Below are 17,668 nucleotides of genomic sequence, written 5' to 3' on the forward strand. Positions count from 1 at the left end.
CCTTTCTGTCTCTGAAAGCCCTGTTTGCCTCTCCTTTTATTTTTATGACAACTGTATGAGGATAGACATGTTTTCCTACTTGATATCAAGAAACACTATACAATAAAAGACTTTTCAAAATCAAACAGGAGTGTGTTTGGATTGGTTCCACTGATATGTGAACAAAATGGACAGCTGATGGTTCTGTGCTCGTCCTTCCAAGTTCGTGGTCAGATGCTGCATCAAAACTGAGACAAGACTGTAGGCAAGGTTATGGTGGAAATGGCATTACCTTGGTTCTTCTACCTTCCATCATTACTCATATCCACAATAAAAGGAGGGGAGGGATGAGGGGGAATGAAAATCTTCAAGTGTTTCCTCCTAATTGAACTATTAGTAAAGGGTGACAGCAATAAGCAATATTTTTAAATTTATTTTTTAATTACTGCAGTTTCTAAGAATGGCATGTATTTTAAAATAAAAAAAAGCAACTATCCAAAAGTTTAAGTAATTTTCATTGTATAAAATAGAATTGTTTGCAAACTATTTATGTGCCTTCTCTGTTCTTCCAGGCACGTGTTCCACAAAGTCTGTGTGGATCCATGGCTCAGTGAGCACTGTACATGTCCAATGTGTAAACTGAACATTTTGAAGGCACTGGGAATTGTGGTAAGTTGCTCAGTTGTGAACTTTTCTTCTTCTCATGTCTGAGACCTAAAATAGGAAGAATAAGTGTAGGGAGAGAGGGGGAGGGGTGTTTCAGTACCCTTACTCAGAAAATATTTGGGGATTTTTACTAATATCTTTGGTGCTGATTTGTTGTTTTTACCTTCTTCCCCTGGTTGGTAGTTGAGAATACACGTTTATATTTGCATTTATGGCAATTATCTACTGGAACTATGTTAGATTCTCTGTAATCTTCCTTATTTTCAAGTCTTTTCATCTCTTCCTTGTCAAATATACTCTCTGAATCTCTTGTTCTTGTGGTTTCCTGTAGACAGTCTTAAATTTGCACATTAAAAGCCCCGCCCTAGCCAAGGCCAGTAAGTTTTCCTCAAGCAGCTCATGTCTTACAGGCTCCCCAAGGACTGCTTTCATTGACCAGCTCACAAAGGGATAGCAGTGAAACCTCAAAGCAGTTTTTTTTTAATCTTTCCTGTGTGAGGAAAAAATTACAAAGTGGGAGTGATGCTCTTTTTAGAATAAGAGAAGAACATATGGAGAGACCGTCTAAAGTGGCTTTTGATTCAAGACAGTGAGAATAATCAGGCCTCCATTTTTAACTGTGTCATTCGCAAATTTGCACATTTCATAAGAAATAGTAGCAGATATTTTGTGGATGACCTGTTTTTGCAGTTAATAACATCCCTGGATTTTTAGAAGAAGATACAGAATTCAGTGTTTGTCATGGTTGTGATAAACCATACTGGCATAGCCTATGATAAAAATGTACTTGAGTCCCTTCTTTGTATCTCAATCCTTTTTTCTACTTCTTCCTTCTCCTCTTCAAGAGGCGGAGGAGTTCATTCATGTGTTTCTCTCCTGTGTGACCTCAGGACAGGCACAGCAGCTGTAAGAAGTGTGTGTGTGTGGTTTCAGTCAATGTATGGGTGTTACACACAGAACATTCAGCACTGTAACGTGGAGCTGTGTTTTCCCCAGCCCAACGTGCCATGCACAGATAACGTAGCCTTTGACATGGAGAGGCTGACGCGGGGGCAGCCGGCCAGCAGGCGCTCGGCGCTCGGAGACTTCGGCACCGACAGCTCCCTCAGCCTGGAGCCCCTGCGCACCTCGGGCATGTCACAGCTGCCACAGGACGGGGAGCTGACACCAAGGTCAGGAGAGATCAACATTGCTGTGACAAGTAAGTGTCCTTTGGCATCCTACGGCTTCCATGGTGTGTGTGTGTGTCCATTTGTGCTGCAGGGCCCTGGTGATGGATGTCCCTGCAGGGACAAAGGTGACCTCAGTGTCTCTGCAAGAGGCATATGCTCCTTATTGGAACCAATAACTCTAGGTATGACAGTGCCAACACTTCCATTATTAATGGTATATCCATTTAGATCCGCATGCAAAGAACCCTGGATGAACTGAAATGGCACCAAAATAACCTTCCTGAATTCGGTAACCAGCACAAGAAGCTGGATTGCCAAAACTGTTATTTATCCCTTCAGAATACTTTATGTGCAATAATTTATACAAATATAAATATTTTAGCTGATAGCTATTTCCGTGGACATTTTTTCCCCTGAGAACATTGCTACTGGAATTCTGACGTCACTTAGCAGGTGTTTTTTCTTACAAAATTTGTGAATTAAAGAAGCATTTGATGTACCAACATTTGAGTATTGTCCAAGTGTTTTATAACATCAGAAAACTGTTCTGCATTGCTTGAAACCTCTTATCCATAAGAGCAGCATGGAAAATTTCCACTTACTGGAATTTACCTAGGGTTTTTAATGTACAATGGCACTATAATAAATACAGTGTGCGTGGAATTGCATCAGTTTTCCATATGCTGTACAGTCTCAACTTGATATTTGAATGGTTGTTTTTCTGGCTGAATTGCAAAAATATAATCCATGCAGCACAAAAGTCTCATTTTCTCCTCATCTTTTGTTAATGTGCATCTGTGATCTATATTTTGAACTTAGTGACACTGGTTGCCACTGATACATGTAAACAAGGCAGTTCAACCAATGCAGTAAATGTCTCATTTAAAAAAACCAAAAAACAAAAAACACCTCATGAAAAACATACTCCATATCTAGAAATACCCTGATCTGAGATGGGAAAATCCACATGCAAAATCTGGATTCTCCAAAAAGCCAGTAAGTCACTTTGCCATCTAGTGTTCAACCTCTGGGTCACCTTGCATTCAGTTATGTTGAACAAGAACAGATCCGTTGCTGTGCTGCTTCCTTGTCAGGGGTGGAAAACTATAGTTTTCACTTTTTACTAATTGCCTTTCAGAGGGGGTTTTTTACTGTCTGTTCCCAGCTGTAGTGCTGCTTGTGCACAGATGGGATGGCAGGGTAAAACAAGAAATAACCATCAACGGTTCATTCTGACAATGTTTATAAAGTAAAGCTTTAGAAAGGGCTCTTGAAATGTTTGTATTTTATGGATGACACATGCATTCTTTGATGCATGAGAATTAAACCAAAAGCTGTATTCAACGACAGTGTTTGTATTCTGAACTGTTACTGTATGCCAAGTTGATCCTGTGGAGAATTTTGAATAGTGAACATTCTTTAATAGATTTCTTTATATTACTTTTTATTTAATATGTGTGTGTGTCTCTACGCTAGTATTGAAATTATTTTTCCATGGGTATATATGTCTATTTTGTAGAAAACTCTACTGTTGAGAAATCTATCCTGATTTTTGTTGGGTTTTCAATAACACTGTAACAAATTCAGGAGGGAAGGGGCAAAGGCAGTTGAAGTATCACAGTACTTTGGGTATGCTTATGTGAAAGAGCTGCAACTCACCAAACCTAACCCAACCTGAGAGTCATCTTTCTGACTTGGGGGTGGACAGGGTTTTCATTACATTTTCCCTTGATCCTGCATTTTACACTGTTAAGTAACTTTTCTTTATCACTAACCCTTGGGCTCAGCCAGGAAATACTGTTTGTGCCATGCTTTTTTTCTGCACCTCTCTCCACTTCTTCTTTGCTAGCCTTCTCCCGTCAGTAACTCTGTGGCTTAACCTCCTTCTGCTTCACCTCCTGGGGCCAGTCATGGCTTAGAAGCCTCTTGCCTTCCGCCAGTGGTGTTTGAGGGAAATATTGGCATCGCTTTCTCCCACGAGTGATTTCCTCCCTTTCCTTTGTCAACAGAAGAATGGTTTATTATTGCCAGTTTTGGCCTCCTCAGTGCCCTTACACTCTGCTACATGATCATCAAAGCCACAGCTAGCTTGAATGCTAATGAGTAAGTAAATACTCAGATGTTTCTGTGCATTTCTGGTGGGTGTGTGTCATGGACAACATTGGGAAGAAATGCCAATAGAAGGGGGAATTTGTAGTTTTCAAGGAGTCAAATTAATTTCCTGCTTTTTTCAAATGTGAGTGTCTCTGTTAACAGCAGGTTTCAGGGTAACATGTAGAGTCCCTCTTAATTTATATTTAGCTGTGTTGTTTGAGGAAACCTCTTAGCTAAGTGGAGACATGAAAAAGGGGAAACAGGGAGTATTTATGGTGAGTTTTTGATCAATGTTCTAGGTAAACATTAGATTTCTGCCATTTAATTCCTATGTTCAAAATTCACCTGCCAGAGCCAAAACCTATTGCCAGCAGTTACCTGTGGCCGTTTTCACCTCAATTTTATAAAAAATAATTCTCTATTCCTAGTTGGCACACTTTCAGCTAAGGGGGAGAAAAAGGGTGTTTAAGCAGAAAATTACCTTTTTCCTCTTAGGTGATGGAAAGATGAAAGCAATGAATGCAGTACTGTTTCTTTAGTCTTAAATGAAGGCATGCTTGCTTCCATGTTTTCTTAACCTATATGGAAACCCCCAGCCTCCCTTTCAGGCAGGACAGACAATAAATTATCCTAGTAAATGATTTTCAGTCTTTTTTTTGTAATTCTGTGTGTGGGCAAGATCTATTAACTAGGTTCATCTAGTTATTTTCATGTAGGTGTACAGAATATCTGGGCTCAGGATAAAAGTTTAATCTTAATTCAGTTATTTATTTGGGAAGGCAAAGTGTCAACATCTTTCTTTGTCTCTGAACATCTTGAGCTGAGTTTCCATTAAAGTGGAATCTGATCTCTCTACCAGAAGGGGGGTGAGATCTAAAGAAAGAAATGCAACTGGGAAATGGAGCTTTATAAACATTTTCTTGGGGTTTTTTTTTCTTTGAGATAAGAGAAGGGGGGTTGGATTTGTTTTTTCTTTCTTTCTTTTTTTTTTTCTTTCTTTTATTGTTATTTGGAAAATATAAAGTTTCCTTAATAAGATGGAAACATGCCTAATAGTCTCCAGTGTAAAATTTTAAGCAATCTCAAGCTAATGATCTTCAGTAGGGTCCATAATATTGGTCATCAGGGATATTTACTTACCACTAATTTGGAAATCTTCCTCTTCTTTTCATATGTTGATTCCAAAAGGGCTTCAGGAAGAAAACTTTTAGAACTTCAAATAGTCCTATCACGTCTACTGATTTTTTTTTTTTTCCCGTTTGTCAAAATCTTGAAGTTGCAGCCATAAGTCAGCAACTTGGCAGCATAGCTGTGACTGAACATAGTTAATCTTTAACCTGCCTGGAAAAGTAGATTGAGAAAGCATGGGACAAGGAGCTGCAGAACAGGAATGTCTGCATTGCTGGGCACTTGCACATCATTGGGAAGGAGGAGGAGCTGGAGCCCATGAAGTCTCATCCAGATGTGGGCACTGATAGCAGCTGCATTTCTGCCTTGCAACTCTTATTTTTGTTGCTCAGTGGGATCTGGGGCTGTTTTTACTGCAAGGAGAAGCTGCTGCACATTGGCAGGGACTTCAGGCCTCCAGCAAAGTGTTTTCACAGTGATGTTCCCTCAATACAAACAAAGGATGTGCTGATACAAGGAGAGCTCCTTTTCTGAGTGATAGGAATTGAAATGCAAACACATCAAGTGTGTGCTTGAGACAGACTTGAGAAAACTCACAACCCAGAAACCAGAGCTTCAAAAATCACTTATTTGGGGAACTGTGATTCTTGGCTGTGGCCTTTAACCTCAGCAGCTCTTCATCTGAATCCTTTGGGATTTGAGCAGCCTGCACAAGTGCTCCTGGGTTCGACTACTCATTTTAGACACTTCAAAATGACACTAATGCTAAGATTTAATGTTTCACTGACACCTTCCCAGTGCCAGACAAAGAATTTTGTGTGATGAATATCATGCCAGATACATGGCAGCTCCTCTCATTGATTTTTCTATTAAACAGCATACCTGCTTTTTATGCTGCTCTCCATGTAAAAAGCAGTGCTGGCGTGCCCTGCCTTTCTTATGGTAGTGTTTCAAGAGGAGTCTGAGGGGATTTTCTTATTGAAAAACAACAGTAAGAAGAATGAGACCATGTAATACACTGATACAAGTAAAAGACTTGAAATTCTGCTTTAAAACTCACCTAATAACATATCCTGTACCTTTTTTTTTTTTTTTGCTATGTCCCTCTCACAGCTTACACATAGTTATTTAGGGCAATAGTTCTGGAGTTGTAAGTACATATATATTTAGCTGTGTATATGTATGTTTGTGTGTATGTATAAATATACACACATGCATTTTTAAATAGTTGTGATAAAAGTAAACATTGTCTAAGTGATAAAATAAGGAACCAGCTGCTTTCTCTTGGTCTCATAATAACCTTGCAGTACTGGTATAAAAAGTTTTAGGCAGTGTTTGAAATGAGCAGAAGCTGCACAATTCGCCTTGCTTCCTAGGGAACAGTCAGAAATTACTGTGTAAGTGTAGGTTTAAGCCCAAAAAGCCCAAATATTGGATAGCACCACTTAGAGAAAGTTTTCAGTAGCAGATGGAGTATCCTCAAAAGCTTAGAAGTGCTCAAACCTCTGGCTGTCCTGTAGGAATGATGTGACACATACAGACATCTCTTAATGCTCTGGCTTTATATAATTAGTCATTTTTCACTAACTTACTTTTACAGGATTTTTTTTTTTTTAATTTCATATTGGCAATATTAACTTTAACATAAATATTTTGTTGCTTTTTTTTTCTGCCCTGCAGAGCAGAATGCTATTGAAGAAACGCTTTCCGGCCGATTGCCTTGGAGAGAGACACCTATTTTTATGCATCATTTATCGATCATGCAGCACAAGCAATTATTTAGTACATTCTATTTTTTCATAAAATTTGCTGATGCCAAAGCTTTGTATTAAAGAAAAAGTGGAGAAATAAAAAAAACTTTAATTATGAAATGTTACTCTGAGAATTTTATTTTTCTTGGGCTTTCTGTGTTAGTACTCAAGACTGAGAGCATTCTGTGAATTTTACAAGCTGCTTTATTTCCTTTGAATGATTTTGTCTTTGCAGATCTCTATTATTCTCCATTCATTTGGGACACAAGCTAAGTAGTGGAAATGTCATACAGTGCCCTTGTTATGATGCTATTCAAGTGACTTAACTGCACTGAAGTGACTAAAAAATGTTGTTAGCAATCATTCCACATCAACTTGTTCAGGAAAAAAAGCTGGGTCAAGCTGTCAATTCTGCTATAATGGACTTACCTCAATTCCAGCTGAGAATTAATTTGAAATAAGAGCATTTTCTCAGTTTCCCTTCCTGTAACTCTCCCAGTCACCCTGGGAGCACTGCAGTATGATATTTGCAGCCAAGCATTGCTGGAGATTTGCAATGCTGTCGTCTCGAAATACAAATTATAAACTGTTTCTGTCTTTCACCCCACCCTCCTTTTGATAAAAGTGAAGCTGCTCTAAATGGTTTCTTCCTTCCTAATAACAAGTGAAAACGCAGCATTTCCCCCCACTGCCATGTGTGAAGACTCCTCTCATATCAGTGGTGGGGATTAGTTTTGGTTCAAATTCAGATCATGGAAGATTGATAACCCTCTTTAATGTAGAAACTCTGTGCAAGCATGTCCTTTCTTGCTTTGGCTTCTGTGCTGGTGCAGAGACACAGGGAAAACATCTTCCCCTCGCTGTCCTCACTCCAGCTATTTCATGCAAGTTATGCAAGCCCTGTGTGAGTAATTTCACAACAGTCAGTTAAAGCACATGGGCCTGAGTCGCTGCCAAATGCTAATGCTTGATTTAACGAGATGGGTAAATGAAGGTAACAAGTTGGGAAGGAAAAAGTAATTGACAGAAGTTAAAAACTATTCTGTGTTTGGTTGTTTTTGTTGTTCTCGGATCAAGATGTAGAAAGTGAATACTTTCTAATTTAATTAAATGAACAGAGAGAAGCAATTTTGCTGTGAGATTTAATTTTTTTATGTACTGGGAATTAGAGGATTTAATTTAATTTTATTTTTATGTATAGGCACTTTTAGAATTTAGGAACACAGCCAGATGCTACATTAAAATAGTTTCTTAATTCTTATTTGTCCATCAGGCTTCAGCTGAGAAGGCAGCTTTTATAATAAGCAGTGAAGAATGTGATAGCTTTAGTGCATTTAATAGAATACTTCTTCAATGTGTCCTTGTGAAATTCTGAAAGAAATATGGAAACAAATCAATAGAGCAGTAAGTGCATTTTGAAAGACTGGAAAACCCCATTGGACTTAGTCATGAGAAGAGAAAAACCCCTCAAACATTCTGTGTTTGAAGGCTGTGTGCTTGTAACGTTCAGCATGTATCAACTGAGTGTTGTTGCCAAAAATGGAGGAATGTGGTTAGAGCATGATTTAGGGAACAAGCTATGATACATGGTTTTTTCACCCATCTCTCAACAGCAGTTGTAAAACTGATAAGTTTGTGCTTGTCTCCTGAAACCAAAATTCTGTAAGTGCTGTTTAAGGCTGTTGGGCAGGGACTGTGTGAGCAGTGCAGTGACCCAGATGCAAAAGGCACCATAATAGTTCCAGTTCATGTTTTTTCTTCCAAACAGTAGCAGAAGGAAAAGTTGAGTGATATTTGGAACAAAAGGGTTGACAGGACTTTTTAGTGCATTTCCCTCCATGGAAGATTTAAATAACTCAGCATCATTTTTTCTAGTTTTTCTTTTGAGCCTCTAACAATTGTCACAACAAGGTATTAATAATGATACAACTTTTGTTAGGTTACTTGGAGATTAAGCAATCAGTGCATGTTAATCTGTAATGAAATAAATACATTCAAAGATGGGACTCTACATCATCCCAGAAGCTCTTCTTTTTTGTTTACTCTGGAAAGACAGAAGAAGGAAATCCCCAAAGTTTTACATAGACTCATAGAACCACTTAGGTTGGAAAAGCCCTCTAAGATCAAATCCAACCATTAACCCAGCACTGCCAAGCCCACCACTAAACCATGTCCCCAAGTGTGCCACATCTGTATCTTTTAAATACCTTGATCCTACCTATCCAGATGTGACTATGGAGCCTTCCTGCCCTCCAGAAGATCAACCCAACATGGTGTTGGCTACAAGCTGACTGAGGGTGCACTCAATCCCCTCATCATTGATGAAGACATCAGAGCTGGCCCCAGTTCTGAGCCCTGTGGATGTAACTCCATTCCCCATCACTCTCTGGGCTGAGCCATCCAGCCTGTTCTTAATCCATGTATGGCACACCTGTCCAAGCCATGGGCAGCCAGTTTCCAAAAGAATGCTCTTGGACATGGTGTCAAACTCTACCAAAGGACAGGCAGACACATCCACAGCCTTTCCTTCATCCACTAAGTGGGTCACCTTGTCACAGAAGACCAGGTTGGTCAAGAGGACCTGCTTTTCCTAAACCCACACTGGCTGGGTCTGATCCCCTGCTTGTCCTGGATATGCCATGTGATGGCACTAAAATGATCTGTTCCATGTCCTTCCCTGGCACCAAGGTCAGATTGACAGGCCTGCAGTTGCCCAGATCCCTCTTCCAGCCCTTCTTGTAGCTGAGTGCTGACCTCCAGTCAGCAGGGACTTCCCCAGGTAGCTGGGACTGCTGGTAAGTCATGGGAAGTGGCTCTGTGAGCACCACAGGACAACCCAAATGAGTCTCCTTCCTTGCCTGTTCCTTCTGAAGAGTTTTCAGCCATCTGTTGCAGCACTCCAGTCATCCCACCATGCACATTCCATTGTCTGCACCATGGAAACCATGTCTTTCTGGGTCTTCTGAGGAAGCCCATCCCTGCTTTACAAGGCTGTAAATCAACAGTCAGCAATGGTTGCAAAACTCTGGCGTACCCCAGCCTTCTCTGACTTGACCTCTTTTATCTGAAGGAGCCATTTGAGGTGTGACTGTTCATGCATACAGAAAGCAGTTGCTTTAAAGTCCTCCTGCTAACCTGGCTTTGAGGAAAGGGTGCTTTATGAAACAGTTCCACTCTTGTTCCTCACCTGAGAAGGTGTCTAAAACAGATTAAGGTAGGGAGTGCTCTGATCAGATTTCCACAGTCAAAAGTCTTTGCTGGAAGAGCTGTGGAAGGGATTGCAGCTTGTGGCAGAAGACAGCCCAGATTAATGACTAAGGGCATGAGGATACTTTCAGATGGAAAGGGAACACCAGGTGATACTTAATCCCGGTGCACCTGCAGTGCTGTGTCTCTTGAGTTTTTTGCCATAGTGTTGTCCTCACTTTGGTGGCATCCTATGGTAGGTATAAAGATCAATTCTAGGGTAGTACGTTTATTTCCATACTCAATGCAAGTTATCTGAAAAGTTCTCTTAAAGCATATAATGAAGAATAGTGGCAGAGAGCACTGAAGGATTCCTTTTCATGTATTAAAACTGCATGCAGCCTTCCTATTTGTTTCCTGTACCTAAGGGATAAATCTTGGTCTTTCTTGCTAAGTGCAAAATAGGAAGAACAGATTCATAAGCTGAATTTGGAACTGCGGATGTTTTTACTTGTCCTTAAAATACATTTATTCAGTAAATTTATCAGCTGGACTGACGCCACATTTTCAAACAAACAGTAGCAATTTTCTGCATTAAGAGGAAGGTGGCTGGGTCACTATGCCCTGCTGCTCCAGCCATAAGCTGTGGGCAATGTTCCTGACCCGGTTAATGGAGCACCTGAAGATTGAGTGGTGGAAAACACTGAGCAGTAGCTGGATTCTCAGCTCTGGGCTGGCAGCGCTGGATGGGAGAGGAGACACTTAGGAAAAGAATGAACGATGTGTCTCCAAAGTGGCACGGAAGCCAAGAGATGTCTATCTGTATGGAAACATGCAGCCTTCCTGGAAGTGGGTGGCTTAAAGTTCCTTTGCCAAGAAGGACAAAAACAGCACAGTAAAGGATATTAGAGGTGTTAGATATACACTGCCTATTTCCAGATTAATATAAAATACTTGCTGTCAGACAGCCTGTCTGCCTGTTGATTAAATCTCTCCCTCCAACCTGCTAGAGTGGAAGTCTGGGTGCACACAGAGGATATGACAGCCTAGGCTGTCTGCTTCCTAATCCCATGTTTGACTTCTGTGTAATAGAAACAAAAGCAGCACCAAGGTTTTAGAGTCCCTTTGGTTTGTTTGAGCATTAGTTGTGTGTAACATTGCAGCAGGTGGAGAAAGGGGAGATGAAATATCCAGTATTCATGGCTTATTTCATCTGCTAAATGAGACTTGCTTATCAAAAAGTAAATGATCCTGGCCCATAACACAGTCTTGAAATCAGTTTTATCTGGTATAATTTCAAAGGAGTTTCAGGGTTTGGGGGTTTTTTTGCTTGAATCATAGAATCATTAAGGTTGGAAAACACCTCTAAGGTCATCAAGTCCAGCTGTTGGAGACAGACCATGAGAATCTGGAAGTCACAGTTCCAGCTTTATGTTTCCTTAAACACTCAACATTTATTTATTTGTTTGTTTCTGTATTTGCTTGCTTTTATTTTAAGCATTGCCCAGTTTTAGGAACCTCTAAATTTGTGGGACAGTTCAGATCCAGAAAATGGGTGTTCATCATTCCCCACCAACTGCTTCTGGAAGTATATCCCAAGACAGCCCACTTGTTCCAAGTACCCAGATACATGCTCCTAGCAGAGTCAACAATCCACTCCTGTGCAATGTAACCACTAATTTCACTCTTGTTTCAGTTAACTGCAAGATCAAAATTAATTTGCTTATGACAACTTCCCATTCTCACTGCAAGTGGTGGAATGAGTGTGTGCACTGACTTTTACTTGTGAAAGAGCAGCAGATCCATTGCCCAGCTCCATTTTCCTGCTGGGCACTCATTTACAAGGATTTAACCTAGGCACACAAAGTCTGTTTTTTGGGTTAGTGGGAAGGGAGGAAAGGTGTTTTGGACAGTAGCAGCTGAATTCTTTTTATGTCTTCTATAAGGTCTTTATTTCAGAATGGAGTAGGCTGGGCCCAGAATTTGGCAAAGAAAGGGGGATTTAAGCAGCTAAAATCTGCCAGGGCTAAAACTACAATTCCCAAAGCATCCTGCTTCACTGATGCCTGAAACTGGAGGCACCTTAGTTTGTTGAATGCCTTTTTGATGAACTTGGAAGCTTTTCAGTTGCCTCCAGTTTGGCTCATGTAGCTGCCTGGAGTATTACTGTAATCTAAGCAGCCTTGCTCCCAGCTAATCCCCCCTGGGATCGAGAAACCAGTTAATGAAGCGTTTTGGCCAAGGGCCTGATCTGATGATAGATGCTTTCAGAGAGAATCATTTGTACAGCAGAAGGGCTGGGCTCCTTGCAAAAACACATCTGTGGATTCAGAGAGCCGCAGGAATGCCAGGCCACCGAGGAGAAAAAATGGACTTCATTCCCCAGTTTAACAACAGCCACATGGTGCTTCTTTTGGGTATTGCCAGTGTTGGAAAAGAGGATTGTGTCTCCTTGTTTATATGTAAGGAAATCCATAGGAGGCTGTTTCTAGAAGGTGACACATGTAGATGGAGTTTGCTGAGCTCTGGAGGAGGTCAGGCTTTCAGCAGCATCGGTGGGATGATCACTGGGGAGCCCCTCGCTCTGCCTGCTCATTCCTTTTGATCCCAAGCTGAGGCACTCTGTGCTGGTGCAGGGCACAGAACTTTGGTGCTGACCAGAGATTTCAGGGTCTTCTGAGGAAGCACATCCCATCCCTGCTTTAGAAGGCTGTAAATCAACAGCCAGCAACGAGTGCAAAACTCTGGCCTGCCCCAGCCTTGCTCAGACTTGACCTCTTTTATCTGAAAGAGCCATTTGAGGTGTGACTGTTCATGCATATGGAAAGCAGTTGCTTTAAATTGGCAGGGAAGCACACAAACAGAGGTGAAATGTTTCATATGGTTGTTAATGTTTTGTGTTGAAGGGTGGCTGTTTTTTCCATGTGTACTGTGTTTGCATCCAACACACAGGTATGAGGATGCTTTATTCAGTTCTTTCATTGTTCATGTGTGTTGCTAACGTGGTTTTGTTGTACCTCTTGCAGGCAGTCACTTCTTCCATCGTAACTCTCTGTCCCCTCGAAGCCTGGTCTACGAGAGCGAGTTCTCATCCATCGAACCTGCCTTGGACATGTACGACGAGAACAAAACCTGAAAGGAATCCATGCTCCTTCCTGGCCCTTTTTCTGTTTTTTTCATTTCTCATTCCTATTGTTGTGTACTCTTTCCATGGATCTCCTTTGTCTGAAGAAGAGCTGCTTTTTCCAGAACACGAACCCGCCTTCTCGTTTGCACAGACGAAGACCAGCTGTGGTGGATTCTGAGGGTGGCATCTTTGAGCTGACAAAGAGCTGTGCACAAGCAAGGTTGTCTGATGGAAATTGCTGAGAACAGCATGGGGAGCTGTGTCGGCCCAGCCGCGGCGATGCAGGAGAGGTTTTACGGTGGCCCTAAGAGTTTGTGCTGAACTGCAAATGCGTCTCTTACACAGGCGTCTGCTGTTTTCAAGTTTTTAATTGTCCAGATGGTTGGGCAATGTCAGAAAGGGAACTGGTTGTAGAGGAGATGGCCAGTGACTGGTAAAAGCACTTGTATATCTCGGTCAATCCATAACCTTACTGTGAAATAGCCCCTTCTGAGAGGGACCTTTCTAAGTGCATTCAGTTTCCTACAACCCACTTAACCCTGGACAGTGGCGAGCCAGTCTGACATTCAAGCTGCAGAGAGGACCTGCATTTGCAGAAAGATTTCAAGGAACTTGATGCTTGGATTTTTTTCTCCAATTTGATTGAAGCAGGAGGAAAATGGTATATACAGAATATACTTTTGGTCCTTCTGTGTGCTGAAGTCAAGTGAATCTCTGTAGAGAGGACATTCACAGAACCAGCACTTGATCTACCTAAAAACCATTAGACTTCTTGAAATATGCAGGAATCAAATTAGCTTTCTTTCTCACGTAACTTTTTTTTGGGGGGTGGGGGGTAAAAAAATCCACCAAATTTTTCACTGAGGTTTTTTAAAAGCCAGCATGTTGGCATTACACAGAGAAGAAAAGAGGTATGCTTCTTATCCCACTCTCCTGTTGAGATCTGCAACAGTTATTTAACAAATACGTTCTCTGAGCTGTGCCCTTTCCCACTGACATCAATAACGGGAATGCAGAAAGCAGGAGAAGAAAGGAAAGCAGCTACTGCTTTGACTCCCTGCAGGAAAAATCAATTTTTACCAGCATGTGACAGAAGCGGTGGGGAAATGGATATTGTTTGCAAGCTTCTGAGAGAACAATGCAGAAATGGAGAGCGAGAGAGGAACCTCTGGAGCTAAGTCATCCACAGTGTTCCTCAAATGAACAGACGTGGAGGAGCGAGCGCTTCTGCTCCACCGTTTCCTACCGGACAATGCATAGCTGTTAATGAATGTTTGGATTTTTCTCCATTGCAATCTAAGTTACTGTAGGTGTAGAAACTCATTTGTGTCCTTGTAATGTGAAACACGGTTTCACTCTCTGTAAAGGAATCTTGAGAAAACAGTTAAGCCAAAAAGAAAGGTAAGACTTACCCTGCCATGCTTTAATTTCACCTGCTTTTGCTACAAGCAGGGGAATTTCCCCTCCTTTATAATGTTTTTAATTGTATAGCAGTCTGCTTAACATATATCCTTTTCTGAAGTGTGGTTCAGCTGTGTCTTTAACATGGATGTTCAAGAGAAAAAGAAAAACCCAGCTCTGTAAAATGAGGAAATGAACCTCTTTGCCGAGCATGCTTTGACTTTTGTTGCTGTGCGTCAGCTTTATTTAATCTGATAATTCAAGAGTGGGTGGCATGAAGTGTAGGGAGGTTTTTCTCATAATACCCACATTGATGTTTACCAAATGCACTTTTATTGCCATTCAGCTCGCTCTGGAAATGCGCTGAAGCCCCAAACTTTTTTAAGAGCACAATTTTGACACCCACTTTCTCCTACAAAGCAGAAGTGAAGGTCACAGAAGTGCCACAGGTGCTGGGGCAGCAGAGGGTCGTGGTCAGCATCCCTCCTCTGCTGGTGGGTGTGCAGGGCAGGCAGCGACAGCTCCGGCACTGCCGGCGAGCCCAGGCACAGCTCCCCATCCCAGCCTGCCTGAGCTGCACCCCAGCCCAGGCACAGCTCCCCATCCCAGCCTGNAGCCCAGGCACAGCTCCCCATCCCAGCCTGCCTGAGCTGCACCCCAGCCCAGGCACAGCTCCCCATCCCAGCCTGGCTGAGCTGAACCCGTGTGGGACTCGGGGGCGGCAGAAGGGCTGGTTGAGCAGCTCTGTGTTCATAATTACATCTGCAAGATCAGCAGGGACACGTGGGAGCGGCGCCTTGGGAATGCAAATGCCTGAGAGGAAAAATCACCGTCTCTCAAGGAGGTTATGGAGCTTGTTCTTATCCATGAGAGCAGTCAGGTTATGATAAACCCAGATATCTGGGTGTTCCTGGTTAAATGCAAACATGTTGTGATGTCTCCAGCCAGCACAGAGCTGCTCTGGTAGGGTTTTGGGTAGGACAGGCTCCTGTAGCACTGCATGGGGTGCTGATGCTCTGAGCAAATCCTTCTTGTAGGGGCTGCCCCATCCCAACACAAGGATTTCCCCTAAGGCCACTGGGAAATGTCACTGGGGCACAATTTCAGCACAAACCCAAACCTGGTGATTTCCCAACTCCAGCTGAGCCCGTTTGCACAAGCTGTGTGCCAGAATATACAGAAAAGCTAGAAGAGGCATGGAAACTAAAAACTAGAAAGCACAAAGCCCCCAAAGACAAAATAATAAATAATGTGATTTGTATTTTGCTAAATCTTATTTCTAACCTACCATCTTGGTTTTAAGCAGGGGGAGGGCAAGTTTGCCTCAGTGGAGATCAGGGTCTGGCACAGTGATGTAAAAATGGATTTGTGCTGTAGCATCTTGGATAGGGGAGCTGGTATTTGTAACTGACATCCTGGATTTGGGAAATATTGCAACACTGGAAAAATTAAAGTGTGTTCAAGAACTTGGTCCTTACGTGCACACCAGGACGTGCTCGAGCAGGCCTTCCCCAGTTAAGTCACATTTAGGATGGGGAAGAGGCACCACAGCAACATAGGTGATTTTTTCTGTGCTGTGTCGGTAAGTTTGAGGTTTTCTTTTTAATATTAATCAGTATATAAAAAAAGCTTGATGAGCATCGTTGTTCTTGTTCTGCTGCAGTGGTGCTGTGTGTGGTTGAGTCATTTCACAGAAGTAAAATATACGGTAACCTACCAAGCACTGTAAGTGCCAGTAGCTTGGAAAATAATTTTTAAGGTTAAAAAAAAGTGCTTTTCTTAACACGAAAACATTCAGTTTAAGACTTCTACATATGAAGAAAAGCTTTTATCTCCAAGTGTTTTCCTAAACTATTTAAACTCCAACACTTTTCCTTCCCTTTCTCAGCTTCCTCTTCTATTAAAGTTTTGCATGTTCCCATAAGACATTTGTAAAATCAGGGTTTGCTTGTGTTCTTAGAGGATAATTGCCAGTAAGAAACCAGACTGTAAGTGTGCTTTTTACCTATGATACACAACATTAAATATTAAATTTGAAGCATGTTAAAATTTATCTAACGATCCCACAACTGCTCCCTCCAGTGAGCTCATGTGTTGGAATCTGCATCGTCCCTTTGCTCTAGGATGCTTGCCCTGGCACCTGAGGATGCTATAGAAATAGCCAGGTATCCTGCATTAGCCAAAGAAAGACCAAAACCAGTTTAATAAACATGTCTAGGACTATGTTATGAGACTTCTACACATCTGTTTTCTTTAAACACATTCATGTAAAATAGTGCAAATGCTTGGGAGAGGTTTTTACCAGCTCCTGGAAAGCAGAGGGAATTCTGAAGGAAATATGGGTCATGCTGAGGCTCCAGGACTTGATCAGTCCAGTTTAGGTTTGAGGGAGTGCCACAGTCAGGTCATGAGCTGAAGGATGAAGGCACCAGAGTTGAGCTGAAGTTCAGGCAGCTCTGCAGCCTGATTACTGGCCAGTGAGTTGACTTAATTATTAAAAATATTTGTTATTTTGCTTAGCTAATAGTCATTTTGTTTTTTACAGTGTAGGAAATAGCACAGCAGCTCAGAAGCCAAGGCACAGTGGGGCAAAGGCAGGAGCCACAGGGCTGCTGCCAGCCCTGCAGGGTGGGCAGAAAAGGACAGATCTCAGGGCAGGGACCTCAGGAAACACCTTCAAATTCCCAAGTAAAGCTTTTGCTCCTTTTTCACCCTGTGTTACCCAGCCATACTTGACCTAATTTTCCAGCCTGAGTGGTGCAGAAGAGTGTGTGATGTGCCATGACAGCTTGCATATGTGTTGTTATATTTAAAGATATCTTCACTTTTTCCTTTCCCTGCTAGACTTGCTGCACCGCAGGGCAGCCTCAGTTCTGGCATACTCAGTGGAAGCTGGTGAGCTGGGGAGGGAGAGAGAGAGGGAAAGATGTTCCAACTAAACAGATTGGGGGGAAATCAGGGGAGAGGTAGACAGTACTTCAGTATGCTGGTGCTCATTTCTGCTTTTCTTCCCTTGTCTTTGAAATAATTAAGAGAAAAAGCTGTACTCACCTTCCTTGCGGGATGCAGTGACAAGAGCAGGGCTCCAGGTGGGATTTTGCTCCTGTTCCAGGGTCATGAAGCTCTGTAACCCCCAGCCAGTGATGTCCTGAGATGTCGACCAA

The 17,668-nt window shown here is 42.0% G+C and overlaps 1 protein-coding gene across 5 annotated transcripts in view; it reads left to right on the top strand.

Annotated features, from left to right (window-relative positions):
• RNF130 (ring finger protein 130) overlaps positions 1-14,716 on the top strand; it is a 50,343-nt gene extending 35,627 nt beyond the window's left edge. For 2 of the 5 annotated variants that reach the window (XM_015641836.3, XM_015641838.3), the window contains 3 exons: positions 552-648; positions 1,642-1,846; positions 13,003-14,716. In XM_015641836.3, the coding sequence (XP_015497322.1) occupies positions 552-648; positions 1,642-1,846; positions 13,003-13,112 (412 nt within the window). In that variant the 3' untranslated portion in view covers positions 13,113-14,716. The other 3 variants (XM_015641835.2, XM_033517606.1, XM_015641837.3) reach the window with 3 other exon arrangements.
• The last annotated feature ends 2,952 nt before the right edge of the window (positions 14,717-17,668 follow it).

The sequence above is a fragment of the Parus major genome, chromosome 13 (assembly GCF_001522545.3).
Source record: "Parus major isolate Abel chromosome 13, Parus_major1.1, whole genome shotgun sequence".
NCBI classification, from domain to species: Eukaryota; Metazoa; Chordata; class Aves; order Passeriformes; family Paridae; genus Parus; species Parus major.